The 17031-nt window shown below is 32.8% G+C and overlaps 1 protein-coding gene across 1 annotated transcript in view; it reads left to right on the top strand.

The window, feature by feature from the left end:
- The window catches only part of LRRC7 (leucine rich repeat containing 7), a 497118-nt gene that overhangs the window by 374618 nt on the left and 105469 nt on the right, over positions 1-17031 (top strand). Inside the window, exons 12-15 of the mRNA XM_033865102.2 lie at positions 7886-8015; positions 9011-9126; positions 12669-12738; positions 14704-14803. Coding sequence (XP_033720993.2) covers positions 7886-8015; positions 9011-9126; positions 12669-12738; positions 14704-14803 — 416 coding nt within the window. The remainder of the gene's footprint in view (positions 1-7885; positions 8016-9010; positions 9127-12668; positions 12739-14703; positions 14804-17031) is intronic.

Below are 17031 nucleotides of genomic sequence, written 5' to 3'. Positions count from 1 at the left end.
CTTGCTTATGTTCATCTGTGTAAGGATTAGTAATATAACATGAATGAAAGATACAAATATGATAATAATGTATTGTCTTATTCTGCTCAGGCTGCCATAACAAAGTAGCATAGACTGGGTGACTAAAACAGCAGAAGTTTATTTCTCAGAGTTCTAGAAGCTGGGAAGTCCAAGATCAATGTGCTAGTAAGGTAGCATACATTGAATCCTCACTGATACTCTACATATCAGGCATTATCAACCAATTTTATAGATTAAAAAACAGGGATTAATAAGTAGATAAAGTTCACTCAGATATTAAGTGACCACACTAGAATTGGAACCCAAGCCTGTCTGAACATTTTCCACGGAATTACATTACTTCTGTTAAGAGTTAAAAGTGAACTAAGAAAATGAAGCCCAAAGTCATTTATTTTTATGTTTATTAGCATCTACATTAATAGAATATTTAATGGTATCTAATGGTTTCTAATGGTCATAAATGATGTTAAAGTTTAATCATAGATTATCTGTGTAGTATATTCACAATCCCTCTTCCCCATTAGCTAGGTAATTGAGGGTTAATGATACAGTAATATGTTCTCATCCAAGACTGATTCATGGAGACCAAACTAAAGTAGAGAAAAATGTGGAGAATGTTTTTAGAAAATTAAGTCAATATTGTTGCTGTTGTTTAATGTCAAGCATTACTACCTTGAGTAGTGTTGCTTGTACTGATATGTGATCTAAGGTAAAACCTTACCAAACACAACTCTTATAATATTTATACATGAATTTTAGCCATCATTGACATATCTTGTGTGTGTGTGTGTGTGTGTGTGTGTGTGTGTGTGTGTGTGTGTATGTGTTTAATATCTTTATTGGAGTATAATTCCTTTACAGTTTTGTGTTAGTTTCTGCTGTATAACAAATTGAATCAGCTATACGTATACATATATATCACCATATCCCCACCCTCTTGCGTCTCCCTCCCACCCTCCATACCCCACCCCTCTAGGTGTTCACAAAGCACGGAGCTGATCTCCCTGTGCTATGCAGCTGCTTCCCACTAGCTATATATTTTACATTTGGTAGTGTATATATGTCCATGCCACTCTCTCACATCGTCCCAGCTTACCCTGCCCCCTCCCTGTGTCCTCAAGCCCATTCTCTATGTCTGCATCTTTATTCCTGTACTGCCCCTGGGTTGTTCAGAACCATTTTTTTTTTTTTTTAGATTCCATATATGTGTGTTAGCATACGGTATTTGTTTTTCTCTTTCTGACTTACTTCATTCTGTATGATAGAATCTAGGTCCATCCACTTTACTACAAATAACTCAATTTCATTTCTTTTTATGGCTGAGTAATATTCCATTGTATATGTATGCCACATCTTCTTTATCCATTCATCTGTCAATGGACACTTAGGTTGCTTCCATGTCCTGGCTATTGTAAATAGTGCTGCAATGAACATTGTGGTACATGTGTCTTTTTGAATTATGGTTTTCTCTGGGTATACGCCCAGCAGTGGGATTGCTGTGTCATATGGTAGTTCTAATTTTAAGTTTTTAAAGGAACCTCCATACTGTTCTCCATAATTGCTGTATCAATTTACATTCCCACCAACAGTGCAAGAGGGTTCCCTTTTCTCCACACCCTCTCCAGCATTTATTGTTTGTAGATTTTTTGATGACGGCTATTCTGAGTGGTGTGAAGTGATACCTCATTGTAGTTTTGATTTGCATTTCTCTAATGATTAGTGATGTTGAGCATCCTTTCATGTGTTTGTTGGCAATCTGTATATCTTCTTTGGAGAAATGTCAATTTAGGTCTTCCACCCATTTTTGGATTGGGTTGTTTGGTTTTTTGATATTGAGTTGCATGAGCTGCTTGTATATTTTGGAGAGTAATCCTTTGTCAGTTGCTTTGCTTGCAAATATTTTCTCCCATTCTGAAGGTGGTCTTTTCATCTTGTTTATGGTTTCCTTTGCTGTGCAAAAGCTTTTAAGTTTCATTAGGTCCCATTTGTTTATTTTTGTTTTTTTTTTCCATTTCTCTAGGAGGTGGGTCAAAAAGGATCTTGCTGTGATTTATGTCATAGAGTGTTCTGCCTATGTTTTTCCCTAAGAGTTTGATAGTGTCTGGCCTTATATTTAGGTCTTTAATCAATTTTGAGTTTATTTTCATGTGTGGTGTTAGGGAATGTTCTAATTTCATTCTTTTACATGTAGCTGTCCAGTTTTCCCAGCACCACTTATTGAAGAGGCTGTCTTTTCTCCATTGTATATTCTTGCCTCCTTTATCAAAGACAAAGTGACCATATGTGCATGTGTTTATCTCTGGGCTTTCTATCCTGTTCCATTAATCTATATTTCTGTTTTTGTGCCAGTACCATACTGTCTTGATTACTGTAGCTTTGTAGTATAGTCTGAAGTCCAGGAGCTTGATTCCTCCAGCTCTGTTTTTCTTTCTCAAGATTGCTTTGGCTATTTGGGGTCTTTTGTCTTTCCATACAAATTGAGAATTTTTTTTTCTAGTTCTGTGAAAAATGCCATTGGTAGTTTGATAGGGATTTCATTGATTCTGTAGATTGCTTTGGATAGTATAGTCATTTTCACAATGTTGAATCTTCCAATCCAAGAACATGGTATATCTCTCCATCTGTGTGTGTGTGTATTTTAATGTTACTCTTGCCATATTTGCAAGTACTTTATTTAAAAATGTGTGGTCCCAGGACCAAGAGCTTCTACATCACCCACTAGCTTGTTTCAAATGCAGAATCTGGGCCCAACCCCAAATCACTGAATCTGAATCTGCATTTTAGCGAGTTCTGCTGGTGATCCATATGCACGCTAAAGTTTGGGAAGCACTGCTTTGAAGTACTTTATACTTCCTTTGCAGCTAGTTTTCACTTTTAATGTGTACTATTATAGACTATAGAGAAAAATTTTAAAAAAGGTAGCTTTTGGTCTATCCTTTTTTTTGTACAAAGGGTAATGTACTTTCATATGTACAGCAGGATGATTCCATATTTGTATGTATTGAAAAATGATCACCACAATAAATCTAGTTAACATTTTTCACCATACATAGTTACCTTTTTCTTGTGATGAGAACTTTTAAGATCTACTCTCTTAGCAACTTTCAAGTACAGTATTGTTAACTATACGATGCTGTACATTACATCCCCATGACTTATTTATTTTATAATGGGGAGTTGATCCCTTTTAGTCACCTTCACCCATTTTTTTCTACCCCCTATCCCCTACTCCTGGCAACCACCAAACTGTTCACTGTATATATGAGCTTGGTTGTGGGGTTTTTTTTACTTTTTTGTATTTTTGTTTTTAGATTCCACATATAAGTGAAATTGTGTGATGTTTGTCTTTCTCTGTCAGATTTATTTCACTTATTTTGGTCTATCTTTTGAATGCCAGTGATAATTTGAGTAAATGTGGTACAACTGTATTCATATAGGATCCTGTATTAAAATACCTTAGGTGATTTATAACAAGATAACCATCAATAAAGTCAGTTGGAATGTTAGATTTTGAGTTTGAATCCTTTGAATTCAGAGATCATTGAAGAATGTGTGTTTTGCACATAATAGATTTTCTTTGTAACCCAAAACTGTAAAATACTTTCAGGCTATAAATTATTAATTCAGTATAGTCCATGATGCAGTAAAAATGTTGTCTTTTTATTGTAGGAAGTCCTCACTTTGCACAGTAGTGGGGACTATGAAAACAACCATGCACACTGAAACTATGCAAAATAGTCTTAAGAATCAATGGAGGAAATTCTGATTGTTCTGACGAAAGATCTTTAAACCTTTTCAAACATTAAATACTGTTGCTGTTGGTTATAAATGTATAGAGAAATGGAAAAATAATAAATCAACCTGGATTTAATACACAGTCATTGTAAACATTAGGAACATCAAGAATTAAAGTGTTTTTTTTTAAAAAAAAAAGCTTATCAAAATTAGTTTGAACAGTGCTTGCCTTCTTTTCATTGTGTAAGTTGTAATTCAGAGTGAACATCTTTTCTATGAGCCAGTGAATTGTCATCCTCCTTTTAAGCTTGGATCAGCTTCCAAACTTTTATCCTTTGTGCTTTCAATATCATGAAATATCTCTGAGAGTTCCTTTAATGTAAAGTTTATTGCCAGGGTCACTTCCTCTGAGACATCTTCATCCTTTCATTACAACCACTTTCCTCATTGATGTCAACAAGTTTTCCTTCACTAAGTTCCTCTGGCAGCAGATCTACAGGCTCTCAAACAGTGGCAGGCAGCATTCCCACAGTCAGCTGTTTCTTCTATAATTCCATGTATGTTCAGTTCAAATCCTGCCAAATTATTTGCACAGTATGCTAAAAGTTTCTGCTACAATGCATGAGTATTACTTGCTGTTATTTCCTGCCATGATGTTTGAATATTTTCAATTGAATGCTTTATGTCATATTTCTTCCAAAACTCAGCTAAAGAAACTGTATGATCTCCAGGTGTAGCATCAATAGCCTCTTCAGAAGTCTGTGTAAGATAACAGGCCTTCAAAGTTGAAATAACTCCTTGGTCCACTGGTTGGATTAATGAAGTTGTTCTTGGTGATAAAAAGCAAATTTTCACATTTTCATCCAAATCTCCAAGAGAAATAAGATGACGAAGAGCATTATCCAACAGGAGTAGTGTTTTAAATGTTAAATTATGGTGCCTATAGTATCTCTCTATAGCCGATTGACAAGAAGGCAACGTAACTACAAGACTTACTGTCCGTGTGTGAACTGAATAGTGGATGTGCAGAGGCTGATCACTGACAGACTCAAAAAAGTAATATGACTAGTCACTGATCATGATGTACATCTGTTATTTACACAGCGATTTGTGGACTGAAGTGTTAGCAGCAAAGTTTGTACTTTATGCAGTTACTCACAGTTAATATACTGAGGCAATTGAAATTTGAGCCATGTTGTTGGGGGACTAATGTTATTTAAGGAAACCATGATAACTGAAATCTGTGCAAAGTAAGGAGTGCCTTACTATGATTCAAGACTAACTTCAAAAATGTTTTCATAAAAGAAAGAAAAATAAGAAAACTTAATTGTATTATTTAATTGTTTAATTCTTTGACTTCTACCTCTGAGCATATATCTGAAGTTTTACTTTTGTAACATCTTTGTTGGAGTATAATTGCTTTACAATCATGTGTTAGTTTCTGCTTTATAACAAAGTGAATCAGTTATACATATACATATGTCCCCATATCTCTTCCCTCTTGTGCCTCCCTCCCACCCTCCCTATCCCACCCCTCTAGGTGGTCACAAAGCACCGAGCTGATCTCCCTGTGCTATGCAGCTGCTTCCCACTAGCTATCAGTTTTACATTTGGTAGTGTATATATGTACATGCCACTGTCTCACTAGTTTTTATTTTTAAAACTCACTCGTACTTTCATGACCACTTGCTGAGTACATGACCACAAACCATAGATAGAAACCTCTTTCATTCAATTCTACCAAATTTTCTTAGTGTATTATATGTGTATGACACTGTGCTAGACTTTTTTTAAGAAACAAATAATCTGTTACTGGGTTTTCCACATACATTGATTTCTGCCACCACCAATGCATACATACAGAGTCACACAGCCATGTATGTCTGGTACCCATTGACATGACCACCCCTGAATGTGCGGGTCTCAAAGGATTTAGAAATTAATTTCTCAGGGTTCACTAATGAAAAGAGAAAATATTTCCTGAGTGTGTATTTTATGGCAGGTATTGTGCTAAGTTCTTTACATACAGTATTTCATGAACTACTCAGAGAAACTGCATGAGGCAGGAATTACTAGTATCGTCACTGCAAATACAAAGAAACTAAGGCCTGTGGAAAAGTAATATGACTTGTCTATGCAAAAGGAAAAGCATTTGCCTAAGAGCTATTATTCACAGCTGAATACTGTGTCTCACCACTTCTGGGTTTTAACCACTTGAAGCTGTTAAGGACCATAAATCATGAGTTACCCTGATCAGGGTCAGACTGAACTTGACTGAATTAGATTCTTCCCTGACCCATGAATGACGGGACTTGATTTACCTACTTGTACACAGACTTGTGAACTTATTCCAATCTCTCCATAATGCAATTTTTTCATCTTTAATGAGCATGATCATCATGACCTCCTGTCACCACCCCCTTTTGGCACTGACTTTTCCCCCCGCCGTGCAGTGCTAAGTGAATTTCTTCTGAGTGTGAACAGGGAGTGTTCCCTTTCCTGGCAGTAAATAAAATCAGCTTTGATTTTTGAGCTCTGATCCTTGTTTTATTTTTTTAATTTTTTATTATTATTATTTTTTTTTTTTTTTTGCGGTACGCGGGCCTCTCCCGTTGCAGAGCACAGTCTCCGGACGCGCAGGCTCAGTGGCCATGGCTCACGGGCCCAGCCGCTCCGCGGCATGTGGGATCTTCCTGGACCGGGGCACAAACCCATGTCCCCTGCATCAGCAAGCGGACTCTCAACCACTGCGCCACCAGGGAAGCCCCTTGTTTTATTTTTTGATACCCAAGATAATATGTCTAATAAGTGACAAGACTGGGACACAAATCCATTCTGACTAACTTAAAACCCAAATGCTTAATTTCTGTGTTCACTTGTTAACTAAATTATGGGAATAAATTGCATTCAAGCCAGCTAGTTCCAAGATATAAAAAAGGGAAGTTGATTCTACAATATTACTCCAGCTAATTCTAATTCAGTCTTCCCTTTACAATGGTGAGATCATCATCCTTGAGGGTTCCTTCCTATTACAGTAAAACAATGATATGAATGGTAATAGCAGTGTAATAATATTAACATCAATGACAGCTTAAATATAGCTAGCGCTTACTCTGTGCCAGGCACTCTTTCTTTCCCAGCTATCTCAAGCCAGACAATAAAATGTCTTGTTCCCTTGTGATAGCTTGAAAGTGTACGCATACAATTCCTTTCTGTAGATTTGGGGTAAAGCAGGCTAAGTTTGGAGTGGTGGAGATTGTGGCAAACTGGAGAACTTTGCTCATTTGAAGACAGCAGCCATTACTCTGTTTCCATTATTGTCATGCAAGAATAAAGGCCCAGTATTTGCAGATCTTCTTTTTCAAAAGGCACCAAAAGTCTGGCTCATTATGTAGAGTTTACCACTTTTTAAAATACTATGTAAACCAACCAAAACACATCTGCAGGCTGAAATGAGCCCTGTCCATAGCCTCTGCTACTGATGCACAGGCTGAGAGGCAGGAAAATAGAGTGGAGCCATATTGTCTGCATTTAGGTACTAGTTTTCCTACTTCGTGTGGCCTTGGACAAGTTACTTAGCCTCTTTATGCCTCAATTTCCTTATGTGTAAAATGGATTTAAAATAATAGATATCTGCTAGAGTTATTTTAAAGAAAAGAGTAGTTATTTTTATCTCTAAAATGCTTAGTAAAATACCTAGCATTTAATCAGTGTTTTTGTTGTTAATATTTTGCCCCCCTTATCTTCCCTTTCTTGGACCTGCCCTCTATACCCTTCTACCTGCCCACGCCAGTTATATGCACTCATTCCAAGGATATACATTATGAGCCTCTGACTATATGTGACACCTAAGTTGTATAAAAACAAACAAAATCTTTTGTCATTCTCAATGGCTCATTTAAATGACAGGTGAATTAAGAAAGGAGAAAAATGAACTACATTTATTTCAGCAAATTGAACCACTTATTAAATGGTATTGAACATTTGGTTGAATAGATAAATTAACTTATATAATATTACGTAGTCACTAGCTAAATAATTTGGTTGGTGAATTTGAATATATGGCTTTTCCAAAACTTTTGTGCCACATGACCTTTTAAAATGTCTAACTAATGTATTTAATTTTCAGTTTATCTTTATTAGAAGAATTTGACTGTAGCTGTAATGAACTGGAGTCACTACCTTCTACTATTGGCTACCTTCACAGTCTTCGAACGTTAGCAGTCGATGAGAATTTCCTTCCAGAATTACCCAGAGAAGTGAGGAATAAACTTGTTTCTATTAATTTCTTTTAATGAATCTGTTTGGGGATTAAATCTTAACAGGTTCAGTAGCAGTGTAGCTTACGAGTTGAGCTGTGAATGTATACAGGAATTATTTATTTGTTAATCATTCTTTTTTAAATGGCAAGTTATAAGTTCTTATATTTGACCCAGGAAATACATTTGATTTAAACACTGCTTGCCAAAAATAGTAATAAAATATTATAAATTAGTTCATGCTAAGGAATACAATTTTAACTAATCCAACTTATATATTTTGCTTTTAAAAACAATAAATAAATTTTGAGGTAACTATACTTCCAGTTCTAAGTGAAAGTTTTTAATATAAATAAGTTGTTTAAAGTATCATGTTGCATAATTGTTTTAACTTCAGGATCCACCAAAATGGTCCATTAGCATTCATCTCTAAATGGGACTTCCATGTATTCATGTCAAGAAAAAACTGTGAAATATATTTTCAATTTAACATTTTCTATTAAATGCTTTCATAATACAGGAACAATAATTCATATATCATTATTTAGAGGCAAAAGTTATGAATAAAAATACCATTGTAACATTAAATAAAACTAACTTTTCAAAGGAAATATCAACAATATTTCATTTTTGAGTATATATGATCTATTATAAACATAACTTATTAGTACTTACTCGGATAGACAAAAACAATGTGATTTATGAAAACAATGAAGCTAACAAGTATTCTAATCACAAAATTAAAAAGAAAATTTTTCCTTCATAATATGTAAAAAAATATGAGATACACAGTCTTAATATCTAAAGGAATATATGTATTATAGACATATTTTAGAGTGTGAGATTATAAAAAATAAAACAATACACATATTGATAGTCTTTAAAGTGATAAAGAAATTTGTAAATTAATTAAATTACTTTATAAATTATAAATGTTAGTATAAAAATAGTTTACACTGTGATTCTTTACTTTTTTTTTCTTTTGTTACCCATAGATTGGAAGCTGTAAGAATGTAACAGTTATGTCTCTACGCTCCAATAAACTGGAATTTCTTCCTGAAGAGATTGGACAGATGCAGAAACTAAGAGTCTTAAATCTGAGTGACAACAGGTATTTCTGCAATATTTCACAATCACATATTAGTTATTTTCTAAAAGCAAATTATTGTTTCTTATCAATAATTTTGAAATTTTTTTCTGTATCTTATAAAGTATATGGAATGCAAATATTTATATAAGTATGCAAATATCCATTTAGAAAATGGCAGAAGCTAAATGGTTTTTAAACTGATACTTCAAACTTTTATTGTTTGATTATATAGAAACATATATTGTATATTAAACTTATGTAAAATTTATACACCCAAATTTATGTACCAAAACCCTCCCATATGCAGAAAGCATAATATTATGAAAACATGGAAAAATAATTGTAGTGAAAGTCTACAAAATTTATTAATAAAAATATGTCCACAGTTATGTATGCATACATATATGTTTTCATGTATATATTTATGTCTCCAGTAAATTAACTGAGCTATGTATATACTGTCCACACCACCAGAACACTGGTGAGAATATTGCCAAGAAGCTAGTACTCAAAAGTCATGAGGTTTGCACATTATAGTAAAGACAACCAAATGGCTATTTAATCATGTTCTGAAAAGGATGAACAAAGAAAGGATAGGTCCTCTTCTTGTGACAAAGTTGTTATATTGGTGAATGGGTGAAAATGCTGTTCATCTTTATTTCTACCACAGTCGTCCTCAAATAGGAAAGGATAAAATCAATACTGACTAAAAATAACTTCTAAGAAGATAAAGTGATTGTGGATTAGAATAGACTACTTGAACTCTTTGTTTTCATTAAGTTTCAGTCAGATAAATGATAATATGAGACTGCAACAAAACTAACAAAGATTAGCTTTTATGGAATCACAGAGAATGTTCAGATTCTAAGGTTTCACTAAGTGTGGGAGTTGTCATTTGTTTGTTGGTTTGTCTAAGAAAAAACTACTAATGTGAATTTCAAAAACCATTCACTTAGTAGCTTAAAATATTCCATGTAAGAAATAAAATCTTTTTTTAAAGGCTTTGGAATTTTTTTTTTTTTTTAAATCAAGGTGACATGGAAGCTTCATAGCTTGGTGCATCAAGAGTAATTCATGTCAAATCAACCCCATTTCTTGTTTTGACTCTTAACCTACAAGATAATGAAGGAAATGCATTAAATGTTGTGCCCAACTTTCAGTAAGACATTTTTCAGAATTTTCTAATTATATTCTTGTGAATAAGATTAGAAACATGGTCGTAGAGATACCATAAGAGATGGATTCTAGTGGATTCAATTACAGTCCCCAGTGGAACCAAGCTTCATTATTGTCAACCTGGAGGGAGGGTTTTCATGGTGAGCTGGAAGTCTCTCCTAAATACTTCGTCTGCTCAAATTTTATACATTAATACTTTACATGATGATATGGAAAATATGCTTACAAAATATTTTTAAATGACCCATAGTTAGGACTCCTAATGGAGTTATTTATCCAACAAATATAGCACATGTGAGTATGTACCATAGGACAACACATTGCTAAATGCCAATGCAAAAGATTTTAATAAGACATTGAGAATCTCATAATAGTAGGAGTTTAAAATACTTCATCTGGCCAGAAATATAAGCTAGTTTGTCTTCTAATACAGTGATTGGAACATAGTATAGAGCCAAATTAATATTTTTAAATTGATGAATTAATCAATGAATCTTAACCTGAGATTAAAATCAACATTCAGTCAAAGCTGAGGCTAAAGTTGAACATCACTGTCAGAGAAAAAACTGCTTGCATAAAAGATTAAATATTAAATGTTATCCAAAAGTCATGATTATTCCAATTTTATATTTAAAATGTAATAAATTTTAGAAGTTCGTCATTATAGTTCAGGAACAATGATCCTTTTACACTGTCAACTGTAAGATTGCTCCTGTGATCAATACACCACACAGTTATGATACTAAATAAATGCTCACTTTCAATGGTGGTCACTGGAAGAACAAGGAAAAATGAAGGTAACATCCTTTTCTGACAGTTTCTTTCCATACTCTACATTTATGATTTGACTGATGATTTATCATGGATATTGTATATGATTCTGGACAGTTTTCCCCTCATGTAATTTTTATGTGGCAGAATTGATATTCTACTTTTAATTCATCTCCACATGATGTAAAAACTTCTCCTCATAACACATTACTTCATAATTTCTGACTTAAATTAAATAACTAAAAAATTAGAAAACTTTAATGGACAGTTTGGTTTAATGTTATAAATGCTAGTATAAAAATAATTATATTAAAAATAATTGTGATATAATTTAATCCCTGTTATTCTTTATATACTTATTTATGTTTTACAAGTTTCTGTTAGCTCAGAAAGGTTATTATATCCTTCCTAAACTTACCTAGCTAATACACTCTGTTGATATGTTTCTTGGCTTGTCAATATCTTTTCATATTTATTAAATTATTTGATAGTGCTTAATTGCTTTTGCATATACAATTAACTGCTTCCACAATCCTTATTAATTATTATAACATTTTCCACTTCTGTTCTCAAAATATATTTATTCATCATTTGACTGATTGAATTCCAACATATTAAAGAATTTCAAAGAAATTATCATTCCAAGTCATATCTAAAATATTTGTATTCAAAAGTGAACATGCAGAAAATAACAATAAATTCATTGGTGTGCCTTGTTTGTATTATTCACTCTGTTGACTAGCTATGGTGATAACCCAAGTAATGACAATATATTGATCATACACAATTTCAGGGATATCATACAGTATGTTGAAGCAGGCAGTTGGTGATTTGGCCCTCCACAGGCTGAAGCCAAACCTAAATAGATAATTTTGATTGAATACCAAGGCTGATGCCAACTTTACTTATCTCAAAATGCTATTTTTAAAGATTCCCTCTTTGAATATCTATTACACAATATATGAAGGGTGAAAGAACAAAAGGACATGCTTTCAGGAGCTGTAAATTCCTTTCGAGGTAAGGTGGAAATGGCCTCTTGCCCTCATAGAGCCTACAATTTTATGGGGATAACAGACAGTAAAAAAATAACCACAAAACTAAACAAAAAATTACAAACTGTGATATGTTCCATGAAAGTGCTTTGAGACTAAACTGGTGAAAGAAATTTAAATGAAGAGTCAAGAAAAGCTTTGAGGAACTGACATTTAAGCTGAGAGCTAAAGAATATGTGGAATTTTAGTTAAGTGAAGTATGGAAGAAAGAATATTCCAGACAGAAGAAAAGAGCTTGGCTAATCCTCAGAGTAGGCTGATAGAAGGCCAGTGGAACTAATGGGACTGTCAGGAAAAGAGTAACAAAGAAGCTCTGGAGAGGTTTTGGAGGACCAGATCTTATAAGGTCTGACAAGGCATGTTAACAATTTTCAGTTTTATCCTAGCATTTGAAGAGTTGTAAACTCGAGATTTTCACTTTTAAAAGCTTGCTCAGGCTACTCAATGGAGAAAGAAGTAGAGAGAAGAATGAAACAAATAAGTTACAGTATTTTAAAAAATTCTTCATAAAAATGAAATTTATCCATCTTCACCCATGCTATTAGACTTTTCTTATTTTTGCAGATTGAAGAATTTACCATTCTCATTTACCAAACTTAAGGAGCTTGCAGCTTTGTGGCTTTCTGACAATCAGGTAAAAATTTTTATTACCTGATTTATTTTGTTTATTCAAATGAACTACAGTTGAAACTTTGAATTGCTAACTTATTCCCAATAGGTACCTTTGACAATCACTGCAAAATATAGATTCTTTATCCCCTGGAGGAGAGATTTTTGTAAAGGTAATAATTCAAATAAGTATTTCATTGCTGTGGACAAACAGTACTATAGTTCTCACCCCTTTTAAATGCTTCAATCTAGCTTCTACTTCATTCTCAGAGACCTAATACACAAAATGATCATTTTTCTAGGTGGTATATACATGTCCTCAGAGGATGTACTTTAATTATGCCTCTGAAGGTAAAGAATAAGAAATCATTACCACAATTCCCACAAGAGGGAATTATTATCCTCCATGTTCCTTTTGTGTGTGTGTGTGTGTGTGTGTGTGTGTGTGTGTGTGTGTGTGTTTTTAATTATAATCAACTTAATTCTAAAACTTTATTCAAAAAATTTGTGATGTCTTTTGTTGCTATTACCAGTATCTTCTGTGAAATTGTTTTGATATTAACTCTTATACTTATGAAAATAGATTATAATAGAATTAGTAATTGAGTGTTAATGAATAATTTTATTAACTGGAAAATAAAAAGAAATAGTTGAAGACATCTGATTTGCCATCAGAAAAACTGGTGATAGATGATTTTGACATAGTTTATTTTTCTTCTTTTTACTTTTTTCTTGTAATCCTAAAATTTTAAAACATCCTATCCCAAAATATGAATTACCAAGTGAAAACAAATCATCTTGGTTTTAGTTTGTTATGATTATTTTCTGAGCATAAAAACAGCATTACTGGTAAATGAATTGTTCAGACATAGGTATTGAGCTACTTTTGTAAAAAATTAAAATAAACTTCTACAAAATGTGAAATATAAGTGTGAGAATAATGTTTGTATTCCTACAGTCATTACAGCACTTTCTTCCATCTACTAAAAAAAATTAGATTGTCATTCAAATTCAAGTCTTACCAATGGACTGTAGATTTTTCAAAGCATCAATATATCATTATAAATAAATCATTTCTGGAATCAACGTGAACTATGCTAATGGAACAGTATTTTCTACAGTCTTGCATTGTAAAAAAACATCCCCTAATGTCATGATTTATTATTCTTGTGGGAGAATGAACAGAGCAGTGGCTGCACCATTTAGCTTTTATTTAGAACAGCGATTTAATGTGTTTCTGACTTAGTTTCATGAGACAAGTTGGTATCCCAAATCCCCTTTGTGCTTCACTCTTATTAATAAATGTCATGAAATAAGTGTATTTTAAAACATTAAATAATATGATTATTTCCAATATGTTTTATAAAAATAGCATATAACATAAAAGTTCTAAAAAATACCTTCATAAATAGTATTTCTGAAATAAAATTAATAATAGAGAATTAAATGTTACCATCCATAGGTAAATATATTGTGATATATCAAATACAAGGATTGTTGCTTATGTGTATGTGGACCCTGTCTTTGGTTACAAAAATTTCTTTAAAATAAATGCTTATGTTTTAACCTAATTAAATTCATAGATGATCTTGTATAGTATAAATTTGATAGCAAATTCCATTTATATTTTAGGGCAACAGTTCATGAAAATATAGGACTATACCAAAAGTTTACTTAGTTGAAACAGTTTGACATATTTTGGTCTCTTCAAGATCAAAACTGGCATTACTCAATGAAGATGAATAGGTCTTGTAAAAGAATGTACTAAAGAAAAAGAAAATCTCATTATGAAAACCTTAGAATTTCAAAATATTCCTCTACAATAGTCTTATTTTATGTTATACTTTCTTATTTCATTACCTTTTTCCTTACTTTTCTTTAACTGTTCATTCAGCACAGTGCGTCCAGACTATTGACCTTTATGCTATATAAAAGAAATATTCTTTATACTTCCAATCTTATTAATCTAATTTATGTCCTTTGCTTCCAGTCCAAAGCCCTTATCCCTTTACAAACTGAAGCCCATCCAGAAACAAAGCAAAGAGTATTGACTAACTACATGTTTCCACAGCAACCTCGTGGTGATGAAGGTAAACAGTCAGTAGAAATTTCTCCTATGCTTGTATGATTATGAATAAAAGGGATTAATTTTATTCTAATCTCTGGCCAATAGTGGCACATGGGCAAGACACATAATTACATGACACACATAAATCATTTGGGGGTTAACTCTAAGCAACTCTAATTATCTTCCATACTGTAATATTCTAAGTAAGATTTCAAAAACATAACTCTTCATTTTTATATCTGTCATGAAAATAATGTTGACTTTTAGGAGCGACATCTTTTCTTGGTGGATTGCAAAACCCAGGACTAGTTAACTGAAGGTGATACCTAGCCAGTTGAAATGAGCTAAGAAGAGTCAGATCTTAAGGAAGATAAGTTGGTTTATTTCCTGCATTCACTAATTTTATGAACACAATTTAAACATTTAGTCCTGATCTCAGGCCCCAAATTATTTCATGTTAAGAGTCAACCGTAAAGAGATGACTTGCAAACGACTAATTTTTCAAGTTGAGTTTTCCTAAACAATGTCAGCAATTATGATAGGAATAATTTTTGAAAAACTTAAACCTTTTTCAATAATAAAATTTTCTCTTCTATGATCACATTACTCATAAAATTTTCAAAGGAGCTTTATCCTTTACCATTTGAAATTCAGCACAGGCCCCTTAGCTCAAGCCAGCACAGGCTGTCATGAACATTTACCACAGTCTAACAGTAATAGTAATTCTTGAAAGAGTAAACCCACTTTAATCCACCCATGGGTTAAATCCACCCAACCCTTTTAAAAGAGACCAACTTTTAAAAGAAACTATTTGCTTATGTAGTTCTTATTTTCAGGATAATTATAATAAATGTCTTTAGGTTTTTTTACTTAAAAAGGGAAATGAATCATTTTGAAATGTTTTAGGATATTTTCATTCAAATTTTGACTTACAGAAGTAGAAAAAGGAAAGATCATATATATTTTTCAGGCTTCAGTAAAATTGATCTTTTGAATTTATGAAAGAAATGCCACTGTGTTTACATAGGGTATAACAAGAGTCTTAAATAAGGATTATGTTTTATTCATGCAACTTTACTTACATTTTCATTTTAATATCCCTAGATTAACAAAATATTTCATTTTGAAAGGCTATAGGGGAAAATGAAAAGTGTCTCATATTTTCTGGCCATTTCTGAGATCTAGTCTGACAGATTAAATCCCTAAATTGTTCCATGGAATGAGGTAGATCTAGTTAGGTAAGATGTGATGTTAAGGAATTAGCCTAGTTTGTTTCACTTTGTTTTCCTTTGAGGAAAGCAGAGTTGGTAACAGAAAAGTTTTCTTGAAATTTAAACAAGTCACCCTTTGGTTTTTCAAGCAGAAGTGTAATGAGTGAATTTGCAGAAATCCTTGCAACACACAAAGTTTTATATAATAAAGGTTATCCTTTGGGAAGTGCTTTTATTGCATTTTCATGTGATCTTCACAGGATTGTTGCAAAGAAGATATTACCATTAACCAACATGTAAATTAAAGATTGATAAGCCATTTCCTTTCCCTGTTAATTTGAGACACATTTAGATTAATTGAGACCTGAATGTTAAAGACTATTTTCCAAATGTTTTTTTACCATAAAACCAAGCACCACTACATTGCCCCCTACCAGACACACAAAAGAACAACAACAAGAAAGGTTGCAATCTTGGACAGTTTATTGCAAAACCAAAGTTATGTAGTACCTTTTATAACATCCTAATAGCATTTAGTGGTTACAGTTATGGACTCTATAATCACACAGTCATGGTATAGAATCCTGCATTGTCCGTGGAGAAGCTTCATGGCTTTGAACAAGTTTCTTAAAACTCAGCTATAGTTTTCTCATTATTAAATTGAGGATTATATTACTTCTACCATGGTGCTGTTTTGAAGATTAAAAGAGATAATGGTTTAAAATACCTAATTCAGCTCTATTATCATAATTAGGTTATGGAGAGCTCATTCTCTACACTGGAAAACTTCTCTACCCCAATATATAATTAATGTATACTTAAGAAAGCTGAATGTGAGTTAAGATGTTAAAAGACTATGTAACAAATATGAGGGGAATATTTTCCCTCTTTTTCTTTCTTTCCTTCTTTCTCTTTCTTTCTTTCCCTCTTTACTTCTTTCTTTCTTTCTGTTTCTTTATTTTTCCTTTTCTTTTTTTCTCTTTGTATTTGTTTTTAGTACCTATCACCATTTTTCGTATAGCGTACTAAGCTCTGTTAA

This window comes from Tursiops truncatus, chromosome 1 (genome assembly GCF_011762595.2).
Source record: "Tursiops truncatus isolate mTurTru1 chromosome 1, mTurTru1.mat.Y, whole genome shotgun sequence".
NCBI lineage: Eukaryota > Metazoa > Chordata > Mammalia > Artiodactyla > Delphinidae > Tursiops > Tursiops truncatus.
The sequence above is the reverse complement of the archived record's forward strand: the minus strand, read 5'-3'. Positions and strand labels throughout refer to the sequence as shown.